The 23277-nt window shown below is 34.3% G+C and overlaps 6 protein-coding genes across 15 annotated transcripts in view; 3 read left to right on the top strand and 3 right to left on the bottom strand.

Annotated features, from left to right (window-relative positions):
- LOC127847411 (uncharacterized) overlaps positions 1–23277 on the top strand; it is a 334665-nt gene that overhangs the window by 273302 nt on the left and 38086 nt on the right. The window contains exon 1 of one of the 2 annotated variants that reach the window (XM_052379298.1): positions 14826–14921. The exons of the other annotated variant lie outside the window; for it this stretch is intronic. Within the exon in view, the coding sequence (XP_052235258.1) occupies positions 14880–14921 (42 nt within the window). The 5' untranslated portion in view covers positions 14826–14879. Of the gene's footprint in view, positions 1–14825; positions 14922–23277 lie in introns of those variants that run through there. 2 annotated transcript variants of the gene reach the window in all.
- The window catches only part of LOC127847412 (uncharacterized), a 292485-nt gene that overhangs the window by 252099 nt on the left and 17109 nt on the right, over positions 1–23277 (top strand). The gene's annotated exons all lie outside the window — the stretch shown is intronic.
- The window catches only part of LOC127847426 (14-3-3 protein homolog 2-like), a 278492-nt gene that overhangs the window by 210812 nt on the left and 44403 nt on the right, over positions 1–23277 (bottom strand). The window lies entirely within an intron of this gene.
- Positions 1–23277, top strand: part of LOC127847419 (GDP-fucose transporter 1-like) — a 291500-nt gene that overhangs the window by 204666 nt on the left and 63557 nt on the right. The gene's annotated exons all lie outside the window — the stretch shown is intronic.
- The window catches only part of LOC127847414 (dnaJ homolog subfamily C member 11-like), a 313717-nt gene that overhangs the window by 187170 nt on the left and 103270 nt on the right, over positions 1–23277 (bottom strand). The window lies entirely within an intron of this gene.
- LOC127847416 (uncharacterized protein DDB_G0271670-like) overlaps positions 1–23277 on the bottom strand; it is a 56736-nt gene that overhangs the window by 732 nt on the left and 32727 nt on the right. For 3 of the 5 annotated variants that reach the window (XM_052379319.1, XM_052379318.1, XM_052379317.1), the window contains exons 2-6: positions 3760–3907; positions 3107–3189; positions 2069–2141; positions 686–1507; positions 109–387 (exon numbers count right to left, since the gene is read on the bottom strand). In XM_052379319.1, the coding sequence (XP_052235279.1) occupies positions 109–387; positions 686–1507; positions 2069–2141; positions 3107–3189; positions 3760–3904 (1402 nt within the window). In that variant the 5' untranslated portion in view covers positions 3905–3907. Of the gene's footprint in view, positions 1–108; positions 388–685; positions 1508–2068; positions 2142–3106; positions 3190–3759; positions 3910–4202; positions 4405–23277 lie in introns of those variants that run through there. The other 2 variants (XM_052379315.1, XM_052379316.1) reach the window with 2 other exon arrangements.

Below are 23277 nucleotides of genomic sequence, written 5' to 3' on the forward strand. Positions count from 1 at the left end.
TAAAAAACAAATGATGACATTATCAATGCTTATTCGCAAATGTAATGTTATGTACTTAATATTCATTAAAATATTGTGCTAATGTAATGTGTTCTTTAATTTTCTTACCTGATGACCAGACAAATGTATCCTCGTTAGCTCTGTCATTCAGCCCAATCCAAACATTACCCGTGACGTGATTAGATTGTAGAAACGAGATAACCATGTCTTCGTCTCTTTGACTGAGAATATCAACCAGATGACCTCCACGAGACGCGCAGTTGGTTTCCGCGCTCACCCAGTCGCTTGGGTAGGTAACGAGTTCAAGACAGGTACTGCCTTGGAATAACGTGGCTCCATGATATGTTTCTGCATGATTCTTTACTACATCAGAACAGCTGTTTGGAACTGGATTTAAAAACAGATGTACAATGCCATTAACTCTATTCTTTGTCTATGTCACGTCAATTTGTTTTTCAAAAATATCTGTCAGCGAGTGAATTGTGTACACTTTTCAACTAAACGATCGTTATTTTTGTTTTAATGTTGACTTAATAGACGTAGATTAACTTCATAAAACAGTCTATTTAAAAAAGATAAAAGCACGTTTGTTTATGCATATGCGTGGATGATGTACACAATATATCACAATTAACAATTCATTTAGAACATGATTGTGTCAAGGTGCATGCCTATACTTTCTTACTTTGCGTTTGTGTTGGTTTTGCTTCTGTTGACGATGGTATTTCCGTTGTCAGTATTTCTGCTGTTGTAGGGAAAGTGCTTGTCGTGCTTGGTGTGTCTGTAGCAACGATTGTAATGGCATGTGTAGCATCCGTGGCGGAAGAAGAAGTAGTGCTAGTGGTGATGGTTTCGATTGTAGTTGTGGAAGCGGAATCGGTAAGAAGGTCTGTGGTGTCTGTGTGAGCGGAAGGTGTCAATAGGTTTCCGAATGTGGTGGTCGTTGAGGTTAATGGGAGGGTCTCGGGGGTGTTGATACTAGGTGTCGTTTCATTATTTGATTTTGCTTCCGCTGCTTTAGATGACACATTCGATGTGCCATATAAAATGGATGCAGTTGTTTTCGTTTCGAATTTCGACGATGTCATCTCTTTCGATGCAGCCGCTTCAGTTAACGGTGTCGTCTCTTGTATCAGAGAATGATAAGTATTTGTTGAAAGCATGAATGGCTTTGTCTCGGTTATACTTCCATGCGTTGTGTTTTGTGTCATTGTAGAATAAGGTAATAATGTTGTGGTATATACGGCATTTACTGCTGGTGTTCGTGACTGCAATACTTCTGTAGTTGTCTTGGCGTGTGAAGAGAATTGAGATTGTGTGGACTCGGATATTATACTTGCAGTGGTAGTCGTTGATATATATGCTGACGAATTGCTTGACATTGTTGGTCTCGTTGTTGTTGGAGAAGAATGCGACTTCGTTGACTTAGAAGTTGAAGAACTGGTATTTTCTGACGATGAAATTGATGTGCTTATATTTGTCATGGTTGTCGTCGTTGGTGTCGTTACTATGGAGATACAAAATATATAAAGTTATACTGACTCACAACATATTAACAATGCATATCTATGATTATAAACACGTAAATGATAGTGCAATACTCACTTATGATATTGTAAATCAAAATATTACTGTCATAAATCAATATTTTATCGAGATCTCATTGACTATTACACTATTTCGAGATTCATCATACAAAGTATAAATAACAAATCTTCTTCATATTAAAGTTTAAAGATGAAATAAATAATTTATTGAATTCAGTGGAACTAAAAGATAATATTACTGCTATTATCAATTTTATATATTATGGTGTCAACAGTATTTAAAAGTTGTGTGTACGTTCATAAAAACAACAAGGAAAGAATTGTCCATAACAGTCGTGTTGCTTCTGTTTTTATATCAACCTCAACTACATCTAGGTGATTTCTAAATAACATTTTAGTTAGAATACATGTTAAATTGAAATAAAAGAAGTATACAAATAGTAGTCACAATAATGAGTAATCGGCATGTGTATGCAATTCGTAAAATAATTATTAATTATATAGTTTCGAAAATGGCTCACCAATATCGTCAGGGCTGGGGTTCCCTGGACATGTCTGAACCATTTGCTCTGCGCTCTGCAATACGTACCCTACCTGGGAAAGAACAACAAGTGAGCATAAACAATCAACTCAAAACAAATATCCTTCAGAAACTACCTTTGAAATCAGAATCAATTATATAAACTTTAAATTTACGCGAACAAACTTGTTTAGCCCTATTTCTCAAAACGACCATAGTTTGTTAGCTCTTACCCCCGAAACGTACATCTACTTGAAGCTCTGAATGTCAAAATAAACACACTATATATGTATTATCAAAACGAACTTAATTAAGAAGCACAAACTGTCATAACGAATTTTCTCTTCAAGCCCTTACACCGCAAACTTACAAAATGTGTTAAATGTGTTAAATGGATGGCGAACATTAATTTGAAAAGTGTATTGGTGTATATCTATATTTCAGATTACCCATATATTATGAACGGATTGCTTTGTTATTTTTTCAGGTTCTCATAGAGATAAAGAACAACATTAGTCCTGTATAACTACTAAAACAATACAAAATCAGCCCTGAACCTAACAACAACGCGGAAAATGTCATTCGTAGATGAAATTTTTCATTTCCAATAGATAAATTTCAAATCATTATAATCGAATTCTTTTTTAAACTGCTTGAAATAATATTTATAAAAAACGTCTCATGTCCCCGATGTTTATTAGTATTATAACTTTAAATCTGTGTTTATTGTTCAGCAAACAATTATAACTTGCGAATAAGTGCTTAATTTCAATTATCTTGAATTAATGTGCCTATCCCAGAATTGTACTACGCGTGTTTAGCGCATAAGCCAATTTAAAAAAAAGACGAACAAAACACGTTAAAAAGGTATTTTGTTAAAGTTTTATTGAATTATGACAATTATATATGTTTTTCATTATGTTTACAATAACTTATTTAATTATGAAAGTGTATTTACACAGCTAAGTACATAATGGCGTCTAGGAACAGATAAGTATTGCAGTAATGTACACGAGTTCTATAAAAACAACTGTCGCACCTGATGGCTAAACTCTATTGGTATCCATGGGCTGTCTATGAGCGGCGTATGCACGGGCTTGCAGTCAAATTCATACAAGTAGCCTGCGTGATGATAGAAAACATTAAGTTTAACATAATGTGCTGGTGGTATACGTATTGAGTGTTGTTGAGATTGTTGTTCCTTTTGTTTTGTTCCGAAAAAGTCAAATACGTTCACCGTGTTCAAGATTGCAAAGCGTTAAACCTTTGTTTGTATGTAAATAATTTTCACCAAACAGTACCAGTACATTCATTAACAATATTTTTTTAAACTAAAAATAGTGTGGGGTTGCAAGCTTGTGTGTTTGTTTTTTTATATTTATATAAGGTCATGGACTCGATTAGTGTGTGTATGATAATAGTTTCTACTACTGATGAAGGCTTTGGCCGAAAAAATGTATAGAAAATAATAAATTATCAACATAAACAAAACTATAGACTGACGTGTTCGTACAAAAACTCAATTTTACGATAACATTAAAAAATCATTTAGAGAAATGTGTTGTATAGCACATTTTGGGTTCATACTTATATGGAAAAAATAGGCAACAGCAGAAGCGAGATCACTGACCAAATGTTCAGTAAATGCACAAATCATAGGAAGTTTAGTACCTTAGTACAATATGTGCTTACCTATAGCCGCCGATGACTTCTCGGTAGTAGTATGAACAGGTACCTCCACCGAGTAACTGCACAGACAGGAGAAGTCACCCATGACGAAAATCACGTGACCAACGAAACACGCCACCAGTACGAGAGTCGAGATCGAGGTCAACATGTTTCCTTAAAAGAAGTACAAACATTTCGATATTGTTGTATAAAATGTGGTAAAATAAAATTGAATTTTGTTTACGCATTGATCATCACTTCATGGATTTGTGAAATGAGACGGCTTCAAATTACTTTTAGATTTAATGGCAAACTGAGATAAACTGGTCTCTCACGATATTAGCCTTAACATTAAATGATATGAACTAAATATTGTCATTATTGATCAAGGTATATTGTTTATCATTGGAACATTTGAATAAAGTGTACATTTTGCAGTACTTAATACAATTCAAATATATGTATACCGTGAATAACAACCGTATACAATCCTGCTATTAAGGTTCGTTCAAAATAAGGAAATATAGCACAAGTACTTACAAACTGCGTCGTCTAATAAACTGCCTGTCGTCTTATCATAGTAGACAAAGTTCGCGACTGTTTCATGTTCTCTGTGCTCTTTCTATCAGCGTTTTGTACCGTGATCGCAATGACCGCACTTTATGTTCTTCATTCCTTTTCTGTCTTGTTATATTTCCATACTTAGGGCACGTTATCGGCACGTTGATCTGCATGCCACAACAGCGAGGGGCCATTCATTTGGACTCTTCAAAATAGTAAAATATATAAATGCCATTGAAATGTATGTAAATGATCATTGCAGATCAGGTTTGTGAGCAACTTCTTGTAACATACTTAAAAATATGCATTTTTAACAGTTGCCAATCGGTCAAAAAGGATGAAGTAATATTTTCAGAATATTGTAAACATATGCTCCGTTGCCTGATGTATGTTAAAAAAATTATTGATATTTATTCGTATCTATATGTTAGACTTAAATGCTAGTAGGCCATTTTAAAGGCAATAGCGTAATCGAATACAAGAAAGCAGGTCTGTTCCGTTTGTATGCATTTACATTATGTTGCTTTAAGTATTCATACACGATGCTTACATTTGTATATCAATTTTCTATACAAGCAAATTACTTAAATATCTAATGAGCCATTCAAAGGTTTTGCTAATGATACCACATTTTTAGCATTACTTCTCATTTCACTTGCGCAAGCTTATAATAGATCTTTCACAATCATTTACTATAAATGTGTATGCGTTCCAACTATTATTTCAATTTTTGCATAAGCAATATCGCTTTTGTAAAGATTGAAATGTACCAATGCATCACTAGTTGCAACTATTAACGCTTCTAAAAGAGTCCATGTATGAAACTTTATATAGTTGTGTTAGTCCATTACACATCTTCCATTCTGTCATTATATAAATAGCGTTACTAGAACACAAAATTTACTTGGTAGTTAAAATATAGAAAATATTTACACTAACAAAATCGTACTGTACGTTTGTGTCAGTGTCAGTTAGTACAATCTAAAGTTGACTTTCAAATGGGATTTATTAGAGCTAGCTAATTTAGCCATCGTTCGCGTTAGAACTACTTCAACGAATGTTTTGCTCGATTGTCTATAATCCTTGAGTCCAAAATTAAATTAATGCTCAAGTAAATATAATGACAATAGTATAAGTATGTATTATACTTAGGCAAAACTAGTCCGATTTTATGAAATTTTATGTTCGAGAGAGGCGTCACAATACGGTATTCGTGCGCGAATGCAGAATGTTTACGTTGATATCTGAGTACAAGTACCCTTGGTGACAAGAAGTTAAATAATTGGACCGTACTCTCTAAAAAGGGGGTTTAATGCATGTGCGTAAATTGTCGTCCAAGATTAGCCTGAGATCATATGAATGTGATCGAATAATAAGCGTGTCAATAAACTTGGGCATTTATAATATATTTTATTATTTATGCATTTAACCAGATGAACATTCGCTTGATTTGAACGAGCCCACAGTAAGTAAATTTAATTAACATACTGTAAGCATATTTTATCGTTTGTGTTTTAAAGGTGCACGTAATGTAAGTGCTTGACTGATCACTGCCAGTGTCCTCTAAGTGACATCAATTGAAAAGTCCTAATATTTGTTCTTTCTAGACTAACACATACAGAAAACACTAGATGAGTGTTGAATACACAGTTTATAAGTTTATTTAGTAAGGATTAGAAATCAGTCAAACACGCCCTGTCAAGTGGACCAGGCTTTCGTGCCGTCGACATGTTATGGGTATTATATTCATCCCATCATTTTTCCCAACATTTTGTATAAAAACTTCATATTGAACTTAAAAATGACGTAACTATATTGAGCGCGTTTGCTGTATTCAGCTTGGATGTTTGTGTTTTCGTTGACGCGATTTTGAAGACGAAATACAAAGGGATTGGTTTGTTCTTTGAGCAATCAAATGAAACAAGGAATTTTCAAAATTATGTGCTGTCTGTGAAATTTCGAATTCGAGTGTTTATTTGAACTTTCGTTGAAAGTAATAAAAATACTCAAAATCAACGAATATTTCGAAAATAAGTTCGTTAAAAAAAGTTAGCCCATACAAATAGCGATAGCCAAAATTTCAACGCTAGATGTGGTTTGTTAACATATATTTAACGAGATACAAATTGCTCGTTTTTATTTTTTTATGCGACAATATATTCCATGTGAGTTTCCGTCTACGATATCCGAACATTTACGAGCAAACGCCGGGAATGGTTTCGGGCAGCGTCGGAAGAACGACGCATTTACTACGTGGTGCTTTTCGAAGCTGCCCAAAGCCAATCTCGCGTTCGCTTGTAAATGTTCGGATATCGTAGCCTAAAAGAAGTTTTGAATCACCATTGCTGCCATTAGATTCAATAATGTTTACAATAATGGATGAATGTTTGAATATAGGGATACTTTGCTGACAATATCAATCTGTTTACATTGTAAATTTATTTTCTGAACATATGCCTTAATGCAGTACAATGCATTTCAGTTTCCTCTGTTGGGATCTGAAATTGTTCATGTATTTAACGCAGCTGTCTTATTCAACGACGCGGTGCTTAACAATAACCAAATGAGATTAATGAGATTGACCTTATCAGACCTTTCATTCGTTAACAAAATCATTTAATCCTAGATTGACTTTGTAATTGAAAGAGCGGACAATGCTCGTATAAGGTAACCTGAGGTCAAACGGTTTTCCCTAAAGTTAAATTAAAGGCTTAAGTATTATGGTTGCTGATTTCTTCCATATTGGTATTTCGTGTTTGTGTGCTTGAAGGCTGCCGACTCGACAATACGCCTGGACGCCACCGTTAGGCGACGATATGAAAATGAAGGAACTTGTCGCTTTGATTTTTCGCGTGTTAGCGATTTTCAAACCGACCAACAAGCCAGACTGGGAAAATAAGAGCGCTTTTAAGAAATGTTTGTTCCTGCCGGAAAGACAAAATGATTCATATATCTCGTTCTTGTGCCCATTTTGTTACGTACCTTTGATTTGTCGTTAATGGAGGTTTCAAATGGCGCAAACAAAATAAACAAAATTAAGCGCGCCGGTACGACCATTTTTATATTTGTTGTCCCTTTGTATATGCGTGTCGACGACTTCCGTTAAGTATGTGCATACACACTAAACCAACAATTAACCGCATCGATATAACAATTGTATAATGTGTTGCCCCTTCGTTCCGCCGCTTTGGCGATTCTGTAAATAATGTGCACACATACCAGATCAACTAATCTATTCCATACATAAAGAACTTGCCGTTTTTAATTCCGGGTGTGGGCGATTTTTAAACATGCCAACATGCAAGACCGAAATCAGCCAGGAGACACGATGATATAGAGGGACCCATATGTAGCTCAGCTTGTTGATATTCACGCCATTATACACACTAGTACGCTAGTAGCAAAACGATCACAATTTATTTCAAAGTGGGTTGTAGTTGTATTAGCTGCATGCGTCGTAGCAGTATTAGCATAAGTATCAGGAGTAAAGTAGTTAATGTAAATGTTGAGGCATAGTTAATGACAAAATATGCAATATTGTATTAATTTCACGTTTTGAGACTACCATTGTTAGACAATACCAGTCAATACACCGAGAAGTTCGCCTTGGTGTAATGGATATGGTGTTCGCATAGCGATCGAGAGGTCACGGGTACGATCCCCACTAGGGTAGTGATCTCTATATTATATGTTATAGGCCCAGAAAGCGGACTTGAGAACGTTTCTATAAGCCTGATGCTTTCGGTGCAATCGACCTGAAATAAATAGGCTAAAGTAAGCTAATACACCGTGAGAAACCGATACGTTACCAACGAAGTCGGTATGACCAAATATTACCCGATTCCATTTGTCCGATGAAATCTTAATGAAAGCAAATCCATAACTTTGGACTGGTTACTTCAATAGAGATTTCTTCACAAAACCATTCTACTTAATCATATTGACCATATCAAAGCCGCCTATCTCTTTCATTGAAACAATTCATTAACGTTTTAATCCTCTTGTAAGTTTGCTCAAGACTTATTGTGATTCAAATCGAGATCATATGTACATATTACTTTCCTGCGTGTCCAATTTTATTTTTTCAATATGACTTTGGTCACTTAACTACTGTGTTTGTATGCTATGGTAAGTTTCATTTTAAGCGTGTTTATGTTATTCACGTGTTATGTCAATTTAAAATAAACATGTTTCGCCATTTAGGTCTGTGAACATGGGGAAAGAAATTTAATTTGCATTGTTATAATATATTGTATTGAAACATATTTTTCTCAATTATCTATCCAACATCTATTATTCTCTGTGACGACATTTAACATACCTCTTTTCATAAATGTTTGAATTGCGTAAAATACATAATCTTGCAAGTTTTGTTAAAGTGACCTAAAGACTTTAAACGCGTCTACATAAAATCAAAATGTTTTAACAGCGTGCATTAATTGACATCAAAAATGCAATTAAATTTTCATTTAATGATCGTCAGAAACTTTTTAGTTTGGTCCAGATCTATTGAAATATGCCTTACCGGTTAAACATATATTAAGTCTCATCAAAATATATTACACCGACCAGGTGTAAACATTAAATATAATGATTACAAATAGATTTACTAACAACTTGCAATGAATATCCGTGATTTTTAGGACATCATGTTTTATCTGGCATAAACGGTTCATAATTGAAAGATATTTGCCTAAGCTGTTAAACACGTACAGTATTCTGGTCGGTGCAAAAGAAACAAATAAGTAGGCGAATTAAAATTTACGGGCAAGTAGTCGCGTGATAATAATTGGTGTGATATTATGTGGATTAAAACTTCAATTTTGCTATTATAAATTAATATGATTATTCGGGTGGTGACTTTTTATTCAACTTGTTCGACAAAATAGCGTTAATTGAATAATATGACATGAATATAACACAGTGGCATAAGATTTGATGCTTTAAACTTAACTGGATTGTACTGCAGTGGATATATTTGTTGATTATTTACATCTAGCATAATGTTTTATTGACGTTCCATCAACATAAAATCATTTCAGACATCACGCATTTTAATATATATGCATTTGTACATTCTTAGATAAAAAAGTATGTGTTTTTCCATATCAATAACTTAAAAACTTTTAAAAGTGAACATAATCCGAAAAAAGTATTATGTAAAGTGAATGATAAATCCCAGAGAAAGCAGTAGCTTAAGGTTGTCGGATCTACCAACCTGACATTTCCAGAATCCAACATGAGCCACTTCCGAAGCCACAACTCCGAAAAAGAAAATCAGGTAACTAGTCTTGTGTTTTATATCGTATTAGAGAAACCAGCACGAAGCTGTTTGTGGGAACGTTATGTTATTTTCTTACAATCAACGAACACGTTAAGGTTTGCCTTCAATTCAGTTTGTATTAACTGGTAAGCCTGCGGTACAATCAACATTATGTTTTGTCCTGCTGTTGTTGTTTTTTTTCATATTTAAAATTAAAACTAAACAGAGAATAGAATATTGAATTCTTCCTTTAGTATTATTAGTGATGAAATGTTCATGCGCGGCATTAGAGTAAAGTGACAGGAACTAGATTCAAAACTTAAAAATACGAATTTTCTACTTCAAATAATAAATGTTTATTTTAATAAGTGTACAAGTAGACGCAGATTGAACAATAGGCACTGAAGCCCGTCTACTATGGACGTGTTAAGTTGCAATTAACGGACAATGCGTTTGGTTAATCATTATTTGTTAACGAGATAAAACATTTTCATAGGGTCTCATTTTCGACATGTTATGTTAATAAACAATCATATGTTTCACATTAAAATGACCCATTGTATATTCTGTTTTAGTTTGAATCACATTTACCTCACGGGCGAAATGTTTTTAATTCGTTTTTGTAACAGCTGAATACTTCCCTAATTGTTTGGCATATTTAATCAAGCTTTGGCCTTCGGCGGAAACAGATGTATTTCTGAATACTGCCGATCGGTTGAGGCTGCATACTTAGCTTTTTTAACTTGGTATTTGCTATTTACCGTAAATGGAGATTAGGGTATCGCCAAGCGATATTCGCACAATGTTGGATGACAGATTCAATGATTGTGATGTGAGATAAAGTAGTTTATACCACGTAATCAGGAACTGTGCCAAACCGAACAAAGTTATCGCCATCAAATTATTTAACGCTTCACAAAAGCCCAGATTATCGAGTGATTTTAGAAGAATGACGAGTCTGCACCCTGGCTATCATAGTTAATTGATTACAGATAGCTTTTACTTGCACTGGTATTGAGCAGTCAGTTGTCTTGTTGCCAACGGTATTTAAGATTGTATGTTTATGAGCCGTGCTCTGTGAAAAGGGGGTTTAATGCATGTGCGTAAAGTGTCGTCCCAGATTAACCTATGCAGTCCGCACAGGCTAATCTTGGACGACACTTTCCGCTTTTATCGTATTTTTCGTTTACAGAAAGTCTCTTCTTAGCAAAGCTCCAATTAAGGCGGAAAGTGTCGTCCCTGATTAGCCTGAGCGGACTGCACTGGCTAATCTGGGACATACTTTACGCACATGCATTAAGACCCCTTTGTACAGAGCACGGCTCATGTTTTCAGTCTAAGAATTATGCGGCATCAAATGTTAACATGCACTTGACACGCATTTCATGTTGAAAATTTATTTATGTAAATATTAAATAGTGTTGAATCCACTTCATGGTTAGTCTTTGCATCAGTGTGATAAAAAAGCAGCAGATATATAACCACTTATTTTATATGCTATTTCATTTCATTTCGAAATAATATACATGCACTAAAATATCCATACAAAAGTCATTTTGGGCTCATTTTGATGTAGTCAAACTTAATCGAAAATGTCGCAAACATGTCAAAATACGTTTGGTTTGTACTATTTGCATATGAAAAACTCAACAACAAGCCTTATAAGGCGCATATTTTGGGCTTTGTATTCTAATACCTTTTAGGCATGGACTCACTTTCCGTGTGACAAACCGTTTTGCCAAGTTTCATAATTGCATTGTAAATGGTGAATTTATAGTCCGGACGCGATGCCATATCTGACAGCATCTTGTATTGCAAGCAATATACCGTATTAACATAATGATCATGTTTGGCAATTTATTTTGAAATTGATTGATAAATGATAAAGGTTACTGTCGGGACAAGCTTTAAAGGGACCGTCAACCGCGATTGGCGAAAAACGAAAAGTTCTAAAATACCGTATTTTTGTACAATTATTAGTTTATATTGATTAGAATATCACGAATGGAATATTACATTACTTGAAAAAGTTGTTTGTTAAGTGATCAATATTCAATATATTCGGTAGAAAAAAAACTGGGTATGTGTACCAGGTAACTAACAATTAACTATAAATAAAGCAAGTAGATTGATCATCATCGTCACGTGGTAAACCAAGAAATGCAAATTGTGCATGCGTAGTATATGTATATATTTTATATAGTGAATGATCAATCTACTTGCGTTATTTATGCTGTGTATATCGTTATGTCACCTATTTTTGTGATGTACTTTCGATTTCACATCGCGAAATTGTATTACCGAATATACTAAAAATCTGAACTTTTTTCAAGTAATGTAATATACCAGTCGTGATATTTTAATCAATATAAACTAATAATTGTAAAAAAAACGGTATTTTAGAACGTTTCTGTTCTCGTCAATCGCGGTTGATGGTCCCTTAAAAGTGGCTATATTTTGCCTTTGACAAAGTCTTACCTTGGCCTTAGTGCAAGGGACACAGTTCATGCGTATCTTCACATAGGGTTCCTGTGCATCAAGTAATGTAAATGTTGCATGTTAACCCATTTTTGCCTAGTGGACTCTCCCATCTTTCTAAATTGGATCAATTTATTTTCAAAATTAGTGATGTCTGGTATGTTTATTTCTATATACAGAATATTTCTTACAGAAATTCCTTTAAGCAAACAGCGCTGTCCCTGAGGAGACGCCGCATCATGCGGCGTCTCATCTGGGTCTACGCTGTTTGCCAAGGCTTTTTTCTAGACGCTAGGCATAAATGGGCTAAATTAATGTTGCATGTTAAAGAACGAAGTTAGAGATCGAACATTCTTTCTAACGGATATGTTAATTGTTTTTGCTGTCCAATATATGTGGGCTTTTAACTGGTAATTAAAACTTGTGTGTTCAAAAGCCGTAAATATGTTATTTTCTGAGGAAGAAAAAGACGTTGTAAATTAATTTTAAAAGTTTAACCACATTTTTGTGATTGTTTATATTGTTATCCAATATATTATCATTAAGCACATATCTGGTTAATGCTATGATAAACTCGTTTCCAACAAAATGGCACAAATGTTGAATTATATTTGCGATAATCCGATCTTTACTATGGTGGCCAATTAATAAAAATGCAATATGCTTTTTGAATGCTTATGACGGCGAATAGGATCACATATAATCATCCTAAAAATTAAAATCCCTGTACTATTTATTGTCCGTGATATTGAGTAACAGAATAATTTTATTAAATAGCAATCTGCAATTATTGACAAATCAGTAAGTTCAAATGAACCTGTTAATTGCTTTGGTGTCGTGTTACATCGCATACTATATTTGATTTACGGCAGATGTTCGGTCATTTTAAGGTTTATTTCTTTTCTAATCAAGCGCTCAGTGTTAAAATGTTTAAACGGCGTATCTTTTTTCTTAAATAGATATCATCGATAAATAGATACAAAAAAGCTGAATCGCTACCGCACAATTATTTAGTGTTTGCCCCCTGTGATGTGCTGTTCACATTTAGGTCATAAGTCTATCCGACTACTGGTCGGAGGATGTTGGGAAAATTTGCATATTTTGTTTCAACCTTTCAGTTCGTAACAATTGAAAACGGTGTAAAAATAACAAATGGCGAACGTTTGTTTTTATAAAGTTCTTTAACGTTTTTTATCGTCAATATTAGCAAAATTTGGTTCAAAAATAATAATTTGTTTTTGCGATTGTGCATTTATGAGAAAAATCAAATATCGTTTTAATTTTTCATGCCGTACAATTCAAATGTCCCTGACAGTGTAATGAAAAGTCCTGAATTTGACAGTAAGCAGTAAACGAAAGTAAGTAGTCCTTTCAAATATTTGGTGGCAACGATTCAGTGGAACACCATTGACGTCGAGCACTGTATTGTGGTTGTCCCTAGATTTGTAAATAAGAATGTTCTCTATACAAGCACTATTGAAATAACTAGGGTGAAACCCCGTCGCCATCTGTGAGATTCTAAGCCTGCTGATCAGTAGATGTAGCAATAAAATCGCGGGTAATAACAGCAATAACAGTATCGACAGAAGTAGCAGTAGTAGCAGCAACAACAGCAGTTTTATACGTGCTATGCTTCTGTTTTCTTATGTGCTCATGCTTCATGAAAACGGATTAATACAGATTGTCTTATGGAATAACTTGGTACGGTCTTACACTGAACGGTGTTTTACAATTGTATTACCCTATCAAAGCAATATATCTCTAACATAAACCCGATTAATTAACTTTTTAAACCCCTTGAAGGTTTACTCAAGACGTATTGCGAATCAAACTGGGCTCATGTATACATACTGCATTCCTCCGTGTCCGACAGATTAATTACAATATGTGTCCTGGCGTAAGTGTCCATTGTGCTTTTAATAAGTGGTATTTTTCTGTTGCTGGTTTATTTGTATGTACGTACGATGCCAATTAGAAAATACAAAAACAGTTTGAAATTTCAATTTAATCAGATGTTATTTAAACCATACATGATCCGGATCTACATAAATGTATGCCTTACGGGTTAAACATATATTACGTCACTCAAAGTTTACTTAGGTTGGTCAAATATCGAAAATTACTTCCAAAATATTATTTCACCGACCAATTGTAAACATTTAATATAATGGATAAAAGTAGATTGACTAACAACTTTTAAATGCGAGGCCATGATTTGAAGAACACGATGTTTTATCGGTCGGTTATTCGGTTTGTCCTTGGTATGGATTTGACGTAGAGGTTTAACACGTTCAATATTTTGGCCGATGCCAAACAATAACTTAATAGGCGGTTTAAATTTTACGGGCAAGTAGTCACGTTAAGGTATAATAGCAAAAGGTGTGATATAACGTGGATTCAAAATTAATTAGTTTTATCCTAACTTAATATGATTTTACGGATGGCGATTGGTTTTTAAGTTAACTTGACTTTGATTGATTGACAGAAGATGAAAATGATAAATTAACATATGCCTTTGATGTTAGTAAACGGAACTTCAGCGTAGCGAATTGGATATAATTGTTGGTGAAGTGTTAATTACAATAGCATGTGTTTTATTTGGTTCCATCTAGATACAATCATTTAAGTAATATATAACACATTTTAAAACAGATGTTGCATTTGAACATTCTCAGATATCGGAAGAGAGTATATTTCAATATCAATATAATAAAAAACAGCTAAAAGTGAAAATAGTCAAATCTATGTCATCGAGTTGAAGAACTTGAATGACACGTCCAAACGGCAACAAACGCTTTTAAAGGATTTTAAATCTAGCAATTTGGAATCCCCACATTCCAACATGAGCCACTTCCGAAACCAGAACTCCGAAGCAGAACTTCAGGTAACTTTCTTTTGTCGCATATGGTATCAAAGAAACAAGCACGAAGCTGTTTGCGGAAACTATAAGTAATTTTCTAACAATCAATAAACACACTTAAAACTAGTTTTGTTATTCTATTGTCCTATACTTTGTATAATAATATTTGAACATAAATTAATAAGAAAATAAGAATGCTTAACGTTTCAATTAAATATAATTTTATTTGAGATTTTATTACGGAGAATAACAGAAAGTGGCAGTGAAAATTGCTTTATATTAATTGAAAAAGTAAGTTTAAAAACTTCCAAATACTGTTTTGTTTGAAAATAAGAAGTTTAGTTTGTTAAACTGTTCAAGTATACGCGGATGTGGATACGTTTCGAGACATATAACCACTTGAAACAAATCAATCATCAACATATCTACAAAGAATCTGTGGCGACCTCGTGGATTTTGAGAAGTTAAGAAGTTCATTGAAATTTCGATTAAGAGCTAATACGGCTAAGAGGAATGACATGGAGATGATCCAAGTTGTTTCCGTCATATTTTGTGCACTGTTTTTTACATCGTTATCGTGTAGCAGTATGTATGTGTCGTGTTCTGAGAAAACTGAGCATAATGCATGTGCGTAAAGTGTCGTCCCAGATTAGCCTGTGCAGTCCACACAGGCTAATCAGGGACGACACTTTCCGCCTAAATTGGATTTTTGCTAAGAAGAGACTTCATTTAAACGAAAAATGTCATAAAAGCGGAAAGTGTCGTCCCTGATTAGCCTGTGTGGACTGCACAGGCTAAACTGGGACGACAATTTACGCACATGCGTTAAGCCCAGTTTTCTCAGAACGCGGGTCATATATGTCGTGTACTGTTAGAACGTCTTGCAACAAAAATACCAATTACTTTAGGGCGTATTATGTTACTAAAGCGGAAAATTCATTTTGATAATTATTAATAGTATACAAGATAAAATCTGCACTGGCGTTCTTATTGTCCGCATGTTATGTTTATAAACAAGTCTATGTTTAACTGTTTAGTACACCATTGTAGATATTGGTTCATTTTAATTGAATATCCCTTTCGGGCAAAAAGACTATTCTTTTTCGTTTTTGCTTACAGCTGAATAATCAAAATTCGGTTGGCTGATTTAATTGATTGTCGACTCAATCGGAAATTTACGACGATACCCGAAAACTTCTTATCAAAAGAGGCTTGATGCTGAACAATTAACTTGGTGTTCGTTATCTTCCGTAAATAGATCCGGGTATCGCCGAACGATATTCTCACAATATGGGATGACAGATTCAGAGATCGTGATGGACGATAAAATAGCTTATACCACGTAATCAGAAGTTGTGCCAAATCTGAACAAAGTTATCGCCATCAAACTGTTTAACACTTTACAAACGCCCAATATATCGACTGATTATAAAAGATATACAAATCTGCACCCTGGCTAGCTTATAAAATAGATTGACTTATGTTATTGATAGCGTTTACACGCACTGAAATTGCACAACGTCAGTTGTTTTGGTGCCAACAGTTCTTTAGATCGTATTAAAAGTTGTATCTTGAAATTCTTTAAATCATTCACAATAAAATATATCGAACAAGCGTACAAGATTGCACTCCGTCTCCAAATGATGACATTTTATAGCAAGAAATTTAAAGTTGCTTGGTTAATTGACTGCATGTACGAAATATATAGCCGTTTATCCCTTACTTAGATCCTTACCATTGAATTAGATTGTCACGTAATCGGATGTACTTTAGTGAAGATAAAACAAGTCTCTGATGTCTAAAATATTTCTTTTATTTTACTCTATTCCCTAACACCAAAATTGTACTATAATAATTTCAAAGTCAAAGTAACTAACATAACGTGAATAATTCCTAAGAGAAAGCGAGGTCTCGTCTGCCTATTTTGAGGGTTATTTATACTGATCCCGTTGTGTATTCGCTTAATTCGTGACCCACGCCTGTCAACAAGTAATGGACGTCAACGTGTGTATCTTGACGTATATAGACAGATGATGTATGATCCCTACAGATTTTACACCGCCTGTACTCGCGGGCCCCTATGTTATTTGACAAGCCAATTTGTGTTCACAGGTGTATTCACACCTGGAACACGTATCGGAATGTCAGTCCTCCCCGCTTAATGTATTTACTAATTGTTTATATGCATTTTACGAGTCACGAATCTTATGTTTTCTGGTCCTCCCCGCTTAAAGGGATCTTTTCACGCTTTGGTAAATTGACAAAATTGAAAAAAGTTGTTTCAGATTCGCAAATTTTCGTTTTAGTTATGATATTTGTGAGGAAACAGTAATACTGAACATTTACCATGGTCTAATAGAGCCATTATATGCATCTTTTGACGATTTTAAAACCTAAAAATTTTAAAGCGTTGCAACGCGAAACGATTGAATAATTTGGAGAGTTCTGTTTTTGTCGTTAAATTTTGTGAAACTACGAAGATTGCTTATATAAGGTATAAAATACGTTCAACATGTGCACTCGGCGGAATAGCTCAGTAGGCTAAAGCGTTTTTACTTCAGGACTCTGGCAGCACTCCAGGGGTCACTGGTTCGAAACCTGGTCCGGGCAATGTTCTTTTCCTTTTTTTAATTTTATTCTTGATTTTTTACTGGAGCTTTTACAATCCAGTGTTTACATTTATCGATATAAAGCATTTAATGAATAAGTTAAAAAATGCCAAAATCTGTGAAAAGGCCCCTTTAATGTATTTACTAATTGTTTATATGCATTTTGCGAGTCACGATTCTTATGTTTTCTGTTAGTTACATCTCGCTGAAATATTTCTATTGACTTTTCATAAAGTAATATATTCATTATAACCCATTACATTACACATCTACATAATCAATTTTCAAATTTCATTACACCCTACCCGAAGGTTCTATTTCCTAAATTAGTTTGTTTATACAACAATAACACGACAATAGCAACACAATAATGTATAATGAGATAAATTCTATTATTATATATATTATATGTATACCCTACCCGAAAGTTCTATGACGTTACACAACTCACTCTTTCAAATGAATTTTTTCTATTATTATATATATTATATGTATACCCTACCCGAAGGTTCTATGAGATAAATTCTATTATTATATATATTATATGTACATTACGTTACAAGATAATTAAATATGTGTTGCAGCCAAACAGTATTTTCAATGATGTCCATATAGTTTAAAATTGTCTCATACATGAAAAAAGTCCTAAGTACATGCTACAATTTAGAATTTTAAAGGGGCCTTTTCAAGTTTTGGTAATTTGACAAAATTAAAAAAAAAAATTTCAGATTCGCAAATTTTCGTTGTAGTTATGACATGTGTGAGGAAACAGTAATACTGAACATTTGCTATGGTCTAAAATATCCATTCTATGCATCTTTTGACGATTTAAAAACAGGAAAATATAAAGCGTTGCTTCGCCAAACGATTGCATAATTTGGACAGTTTTGTTCTTGTCGTTATATTTTGTGAAACTACAAGGATTGCTTATATAAAGTATAAAATACATTATTCATTGTATGAGCACGGATGGTCGAGTGGTCTAAGCTATAGTCTTTTACTGCAGGGCTCCAGGGGTCAGTGGTTCGAGCCCTGTTGAGGGTTACTTTTTGTCTGTCTTTAGTTGTATGCTTTTTTTACTGAAGCTTTTTAGATCCAATTATTACATTTATCAATGTAAAGACAAACTTCAATACATGCCATAATCTGTGAAAAGCCCATTTAAGAAGTAATTTGATTTAACTCATATGTTTGCTTCTCTAATATGGCCTGTTGATTCTCAAGAAAATTCCTCGACTTGGTTGTGATTAATTATTGAGAGATCCTTTGTCTTAAAGCCCGAGGATGGACAGAGTTATGTGCATTTCAACATCATATAGATGTAATTCTGAGAATGCGTGGATGAGTATAATGCGAAACAGGTCAAATCTTAAGTTTCTAAAAACAACAAAACGTTACAATCTAATAATGATATTAAATTATGCAGTGCATGTTTAAACATCGATATAAAACTAAAAGGCAATTATTGAATTAATAATCAACAGCAAGCAAATGAAAATTGACAAATAACATTTATGGTTTAATACATTTCACGTAGAATTGTTGGTGCACAAAACGCGATGAAGTATACCAATTTAAGCCAATTGGTTTTAGGTTATCAACTCGTTCAAAAGTTAATGGTTTAAATATTAAAGGGGCCGTCCAACAGATAAAGCGTTGTAACGACGCGAAACGACATTTTGGGAAACTACGAGGATTGCTTATATAGCTATAAAATACATCCGCTCAAAACATGAGCGTGGATGGTCGAGTGGTCTAGGCGGGAGGCTTTTTACTCCAGGACTCCATCCGGTAACGATGTTAGAAGCATCGAAGCATATCTTAAAAGAAAAAAAATGCCCCATAAAACTAGTTTTTATCTGTATGAATTGCAGTTACCACGAAACTATCGGAGTAATGGTTATGGCTGTATTGCAATTGAATTTCCCTCAGTGTTAGTCCCTTTATATGGAATTACTATTTCATACCACATTTTATTGTGAAATAATTCTCTAGACAATGTTTTTGAATGAAAAAATAAGGGTGATTGTAAAAGCGAAATACATGGTTATATTTCACTGTAATAACCTTAAATCGCATCAACGCTTGGAGACTTTTCTAACTCCATACGTATTCAAATCAATATAGCTCTCTTATTTTTAAACTGATTTTGTTGAAATTTGGACTCAAAATAAGTAAACAAATATATAGCACTTTCTGTCAATAAAATTAGAACTGACCAGCCCACATTATCAAACTTAACAAATTAAAAACATCGCTACAAAAGTCCTATTCTCAAAATCGTTCAAATGTTTAATAATACCAATGCGAAAATAAAAGCGCAAAAACGTACACGTCTCAATGACAAACCGGCCTGCCACACGCCAATTGTGCGGTTGCGCTTCTGAATATTCATAGGAGCGATATAATTCCATGCTCCCCAGAAGGGTGGCATATAGCAGTCGCACTGTCCGTCCGTCCGTCCGCCCGGCTTCAGTTTCAAGAGTTTGTATCCAAAACGTTTTCTGATATTTACCTGATTGTCTGTATGTGAGTCTACCCGGGACATAAAACATTATCCAGGAGCGCAACCGCTCAATGTCATGTTACAGGACGGTCAGTCATTTAGACGTATACGTTTATGCGTTTTACGTTTCACATTGTTATAATTTTACGTTGTACGATTTTGAGAATTTGACGTTTGAAGTGATGTTTTTAAATTGTTAACTTTGATGTATTTGTTGTTTTCAATTCCTGTAAAATTTACAGGAAGTGCTATATATGTGTTGACTTATTCTGAGTCATATTGTTAACAAAACATAATATTAAGGGAACTATATTTAGTCGAATACGTGTTGCGTTAGAAAAGTCTCCAAGTCTATATAGGACTGTAAAGTTTCAGTCAGGACAAGCATCATTATGATCATATTTGACAATCTCCAAGAAGGACATTGACCATTAAACTAGGGGCGCAGTGTTGTAGGTCTCAATGTGTTGTTTGTTATTACTTATGTAGAACACGTGAGCTTCTTTATGATTTCCTCTTTGTATAAGCATACAACTAGCGATTAAAAAACATGTTAAACACCATTGTACATAATACATTATGTAAATCTTAAACTTTATCTTATGATGCAAGAGTAGTTCAATGTTGGTTTTATCCCAGGAACCAAGAGTAGATGTATGCTGGTTTTATCTTTAAAACCAAGAGTAGTTCTATGCTGGTTTCATCTCATGAACCAAGAGTAAATGTATGTTAGTTTAATCTTAAGAACCAAGAGTCGATGTATGTTGGTTTAGTCCATGAAGCCAGAGTAGATCACTAGATGTATGTTGGTTTTAGCTCATGAAGCAACAGAATAACCCCATCCTCTGCAGTGCCTTATTGTTATTCAATACAAATTAAATTTAAGTTAAATTAAAAAAATCTAATATGGAAAACAATATTATCATGGAAAACGACATTACGTGAAGTCGATTAATTAAAAGCGATGATATATATGTACGATGTAATAATAACATAGACGCTATGGACATTATACGGTGGATACGATCACACATATGCTTTTCATCCTAAATTTGAAACCCGCGCACTAGTATTAAATATTTACCGCTACATGGTGTGGCAGAATTTACAATTGAAGATTAATGGGCGATCCAAGATTATTGAAAAAATTGTAAGTTCCATTGAACCTGATAATTGCTATTGTATCGTGTTACATCGCTAACGAATCGTGATTTAAGGCAGATAAGTAAGTCCATTTAACGCTGTGAATCAATTCACATTCCATGAGAGCTGCGATCAAATTATGACCCAATTGCATCAGATTTATTTTTTTTACTTAAGCTTTACAAAGAAATAGTTAAGTGTGCAACGGTTTTAACTTCTAAGCATTTCTCTCACATTTTACGTTCAACCATTGCAAACTTTACAAAATTGAATGAAATGACAATATATCTGTATCTTTCAAACATCTTGTCAGATGACACTGTTAAACGAAATGGTTTCTGCAATGAGTTAGTAAGTGAAGATAGCGTACATAACTTTATGAGCCGCGCGTTGTGATAAGAGGGTGTAATGCACGTGCGTTTAAAATCGTCCCGGATAAGCCTGTGTATACCGAACAGGCTAATCAGGGACAACACTTTCGGTCTACATTGGATTTTTGCTAAGAATAGACTATCTTTAAACGAAAAATACAATAAAAGCGGAAAGTGTCGTCCCTGATAAGCGTGTTCCGACTGCACGGGCTAATCTGGGACTACACTTTACGCACATGCATTTAACCCCCTTTTTCGCAGAGCACGGCTCATTCATGTGTTCTTTTACTTTACCGTACCTATGATCCATTTTTCTCTTTTAAGAAGAACTCAATGTGGATTTTTTTATGAAATTCTGAAACGAAATGCAATTCCTCCTTTAAATATTTCTATTAACTTGTTTGCGCTTATTCTTATTTAAATAACTAATTTCCGATGTATCGTAATTTATAGATCAATGAACAACGCCATGGAGTTCTGTTGCGTAGAAATTAAAACACAGGGGATTACACTGAGATTGTTACAAGTCGCCCATATGAACGCCCGATAATTGTGTATTGATCGGTAATGAGCGATCGTACCATACAATTTCAAAAAGTCGCGCAATACTTTTTCAGATTTTTTTTACACCTGAACGAGTGAAAATTTTACTGAATTATAATGGATGAAATAATACATAGTAAATAATCCATTATAACACAAACATGGTTATCCTCAGACAAATATAGCGTGCATCAGTCGACATAACTTCTTAACCCATTTATGCCTAGCGTCTAGAAAAAAAGGCATTGGCAAACAGCGTAAACCCAGATGAGACGCCGCATCATGCGTCGCCTCATCAGGGTCTGCGCTGTTTGCTTAAAGGAATTTCTGTAAGAAATATTCTAAATATAGAAATAAATATACTAGACATCCCTAATTTTGGAAATAAATTGATCCAATTTAGAAGGATGGAGAGTCCACTAGGCATAAATGGGTTAAACAATGGTTATCTTGCTATGTTGGCCACCTCATCATCCTGAGAGCATTCTCAGCATCCTTCAATAGCGATAACGTTCATTTCAAGGTTCGTCTGCATATCGATATGTATGCATCAAATGATCTCCAAAAGACATAGACACTAACAAAATAAGGTGATTGCTTAAAAGCATGTTCATATTGTATAAACGTTTAGAAGATTTTGTCACAGATTTTCCTATGTCTGAAAAATGTCATTAAATGGATAATGTTACAAAATTATTTATTACATTAAAGCAACAAGAACGTAAAATTAACCTTATGTGCCTTGTTTTTGGTTCGAACCCGGGACCTCCTGACGCAAAAGCTAACTCGCCATAAACTACATGAAAAAGGAAGGTGGTTTTAACGCTGTGACGATACACGTTTATACTAAATAACCGATTCAAAGCTGTAGATTGTTCATTATCAATATACGAACACGTATTTTGGTAACATTTTTAGACAGTAGCGTAATTTTACTCGTTTCAATAAAAAGAAAACATTCTGTATGAATCTTTGATATTGTTTTAATTGTCACTTTGCCAATTCGCGAATAAGATCTCTGCGTACATCTTAACACACAACGTGGTTATGTGTCATTTGTTTTTTTAGTGTGAGCGTTAGCTCACGCTAAAGTAGAGAGGCAGTTTTGAAAATCAGTATGCTTTAACTACGCTAGGGACGACAACTATAGCTAGTAACGATAACCACTGCCTGTTAATACTTAACCACTGGTACACTGTAGCAGACAG

Source organism: Dreissena polymorpha, chromosome 10 (assembly GCF_020536995.1).
Source record: "Dreissena polymorpha isolate Duluth1 chromosome 10, UMN_Dpol_1.0, whole genome shotgun sequence".
NCBI lineage: Eukaryota > Metazoa > Mollusca > Bivalvia > Myida > Dreissenidae > Dreissena > Dreissena polymorpha.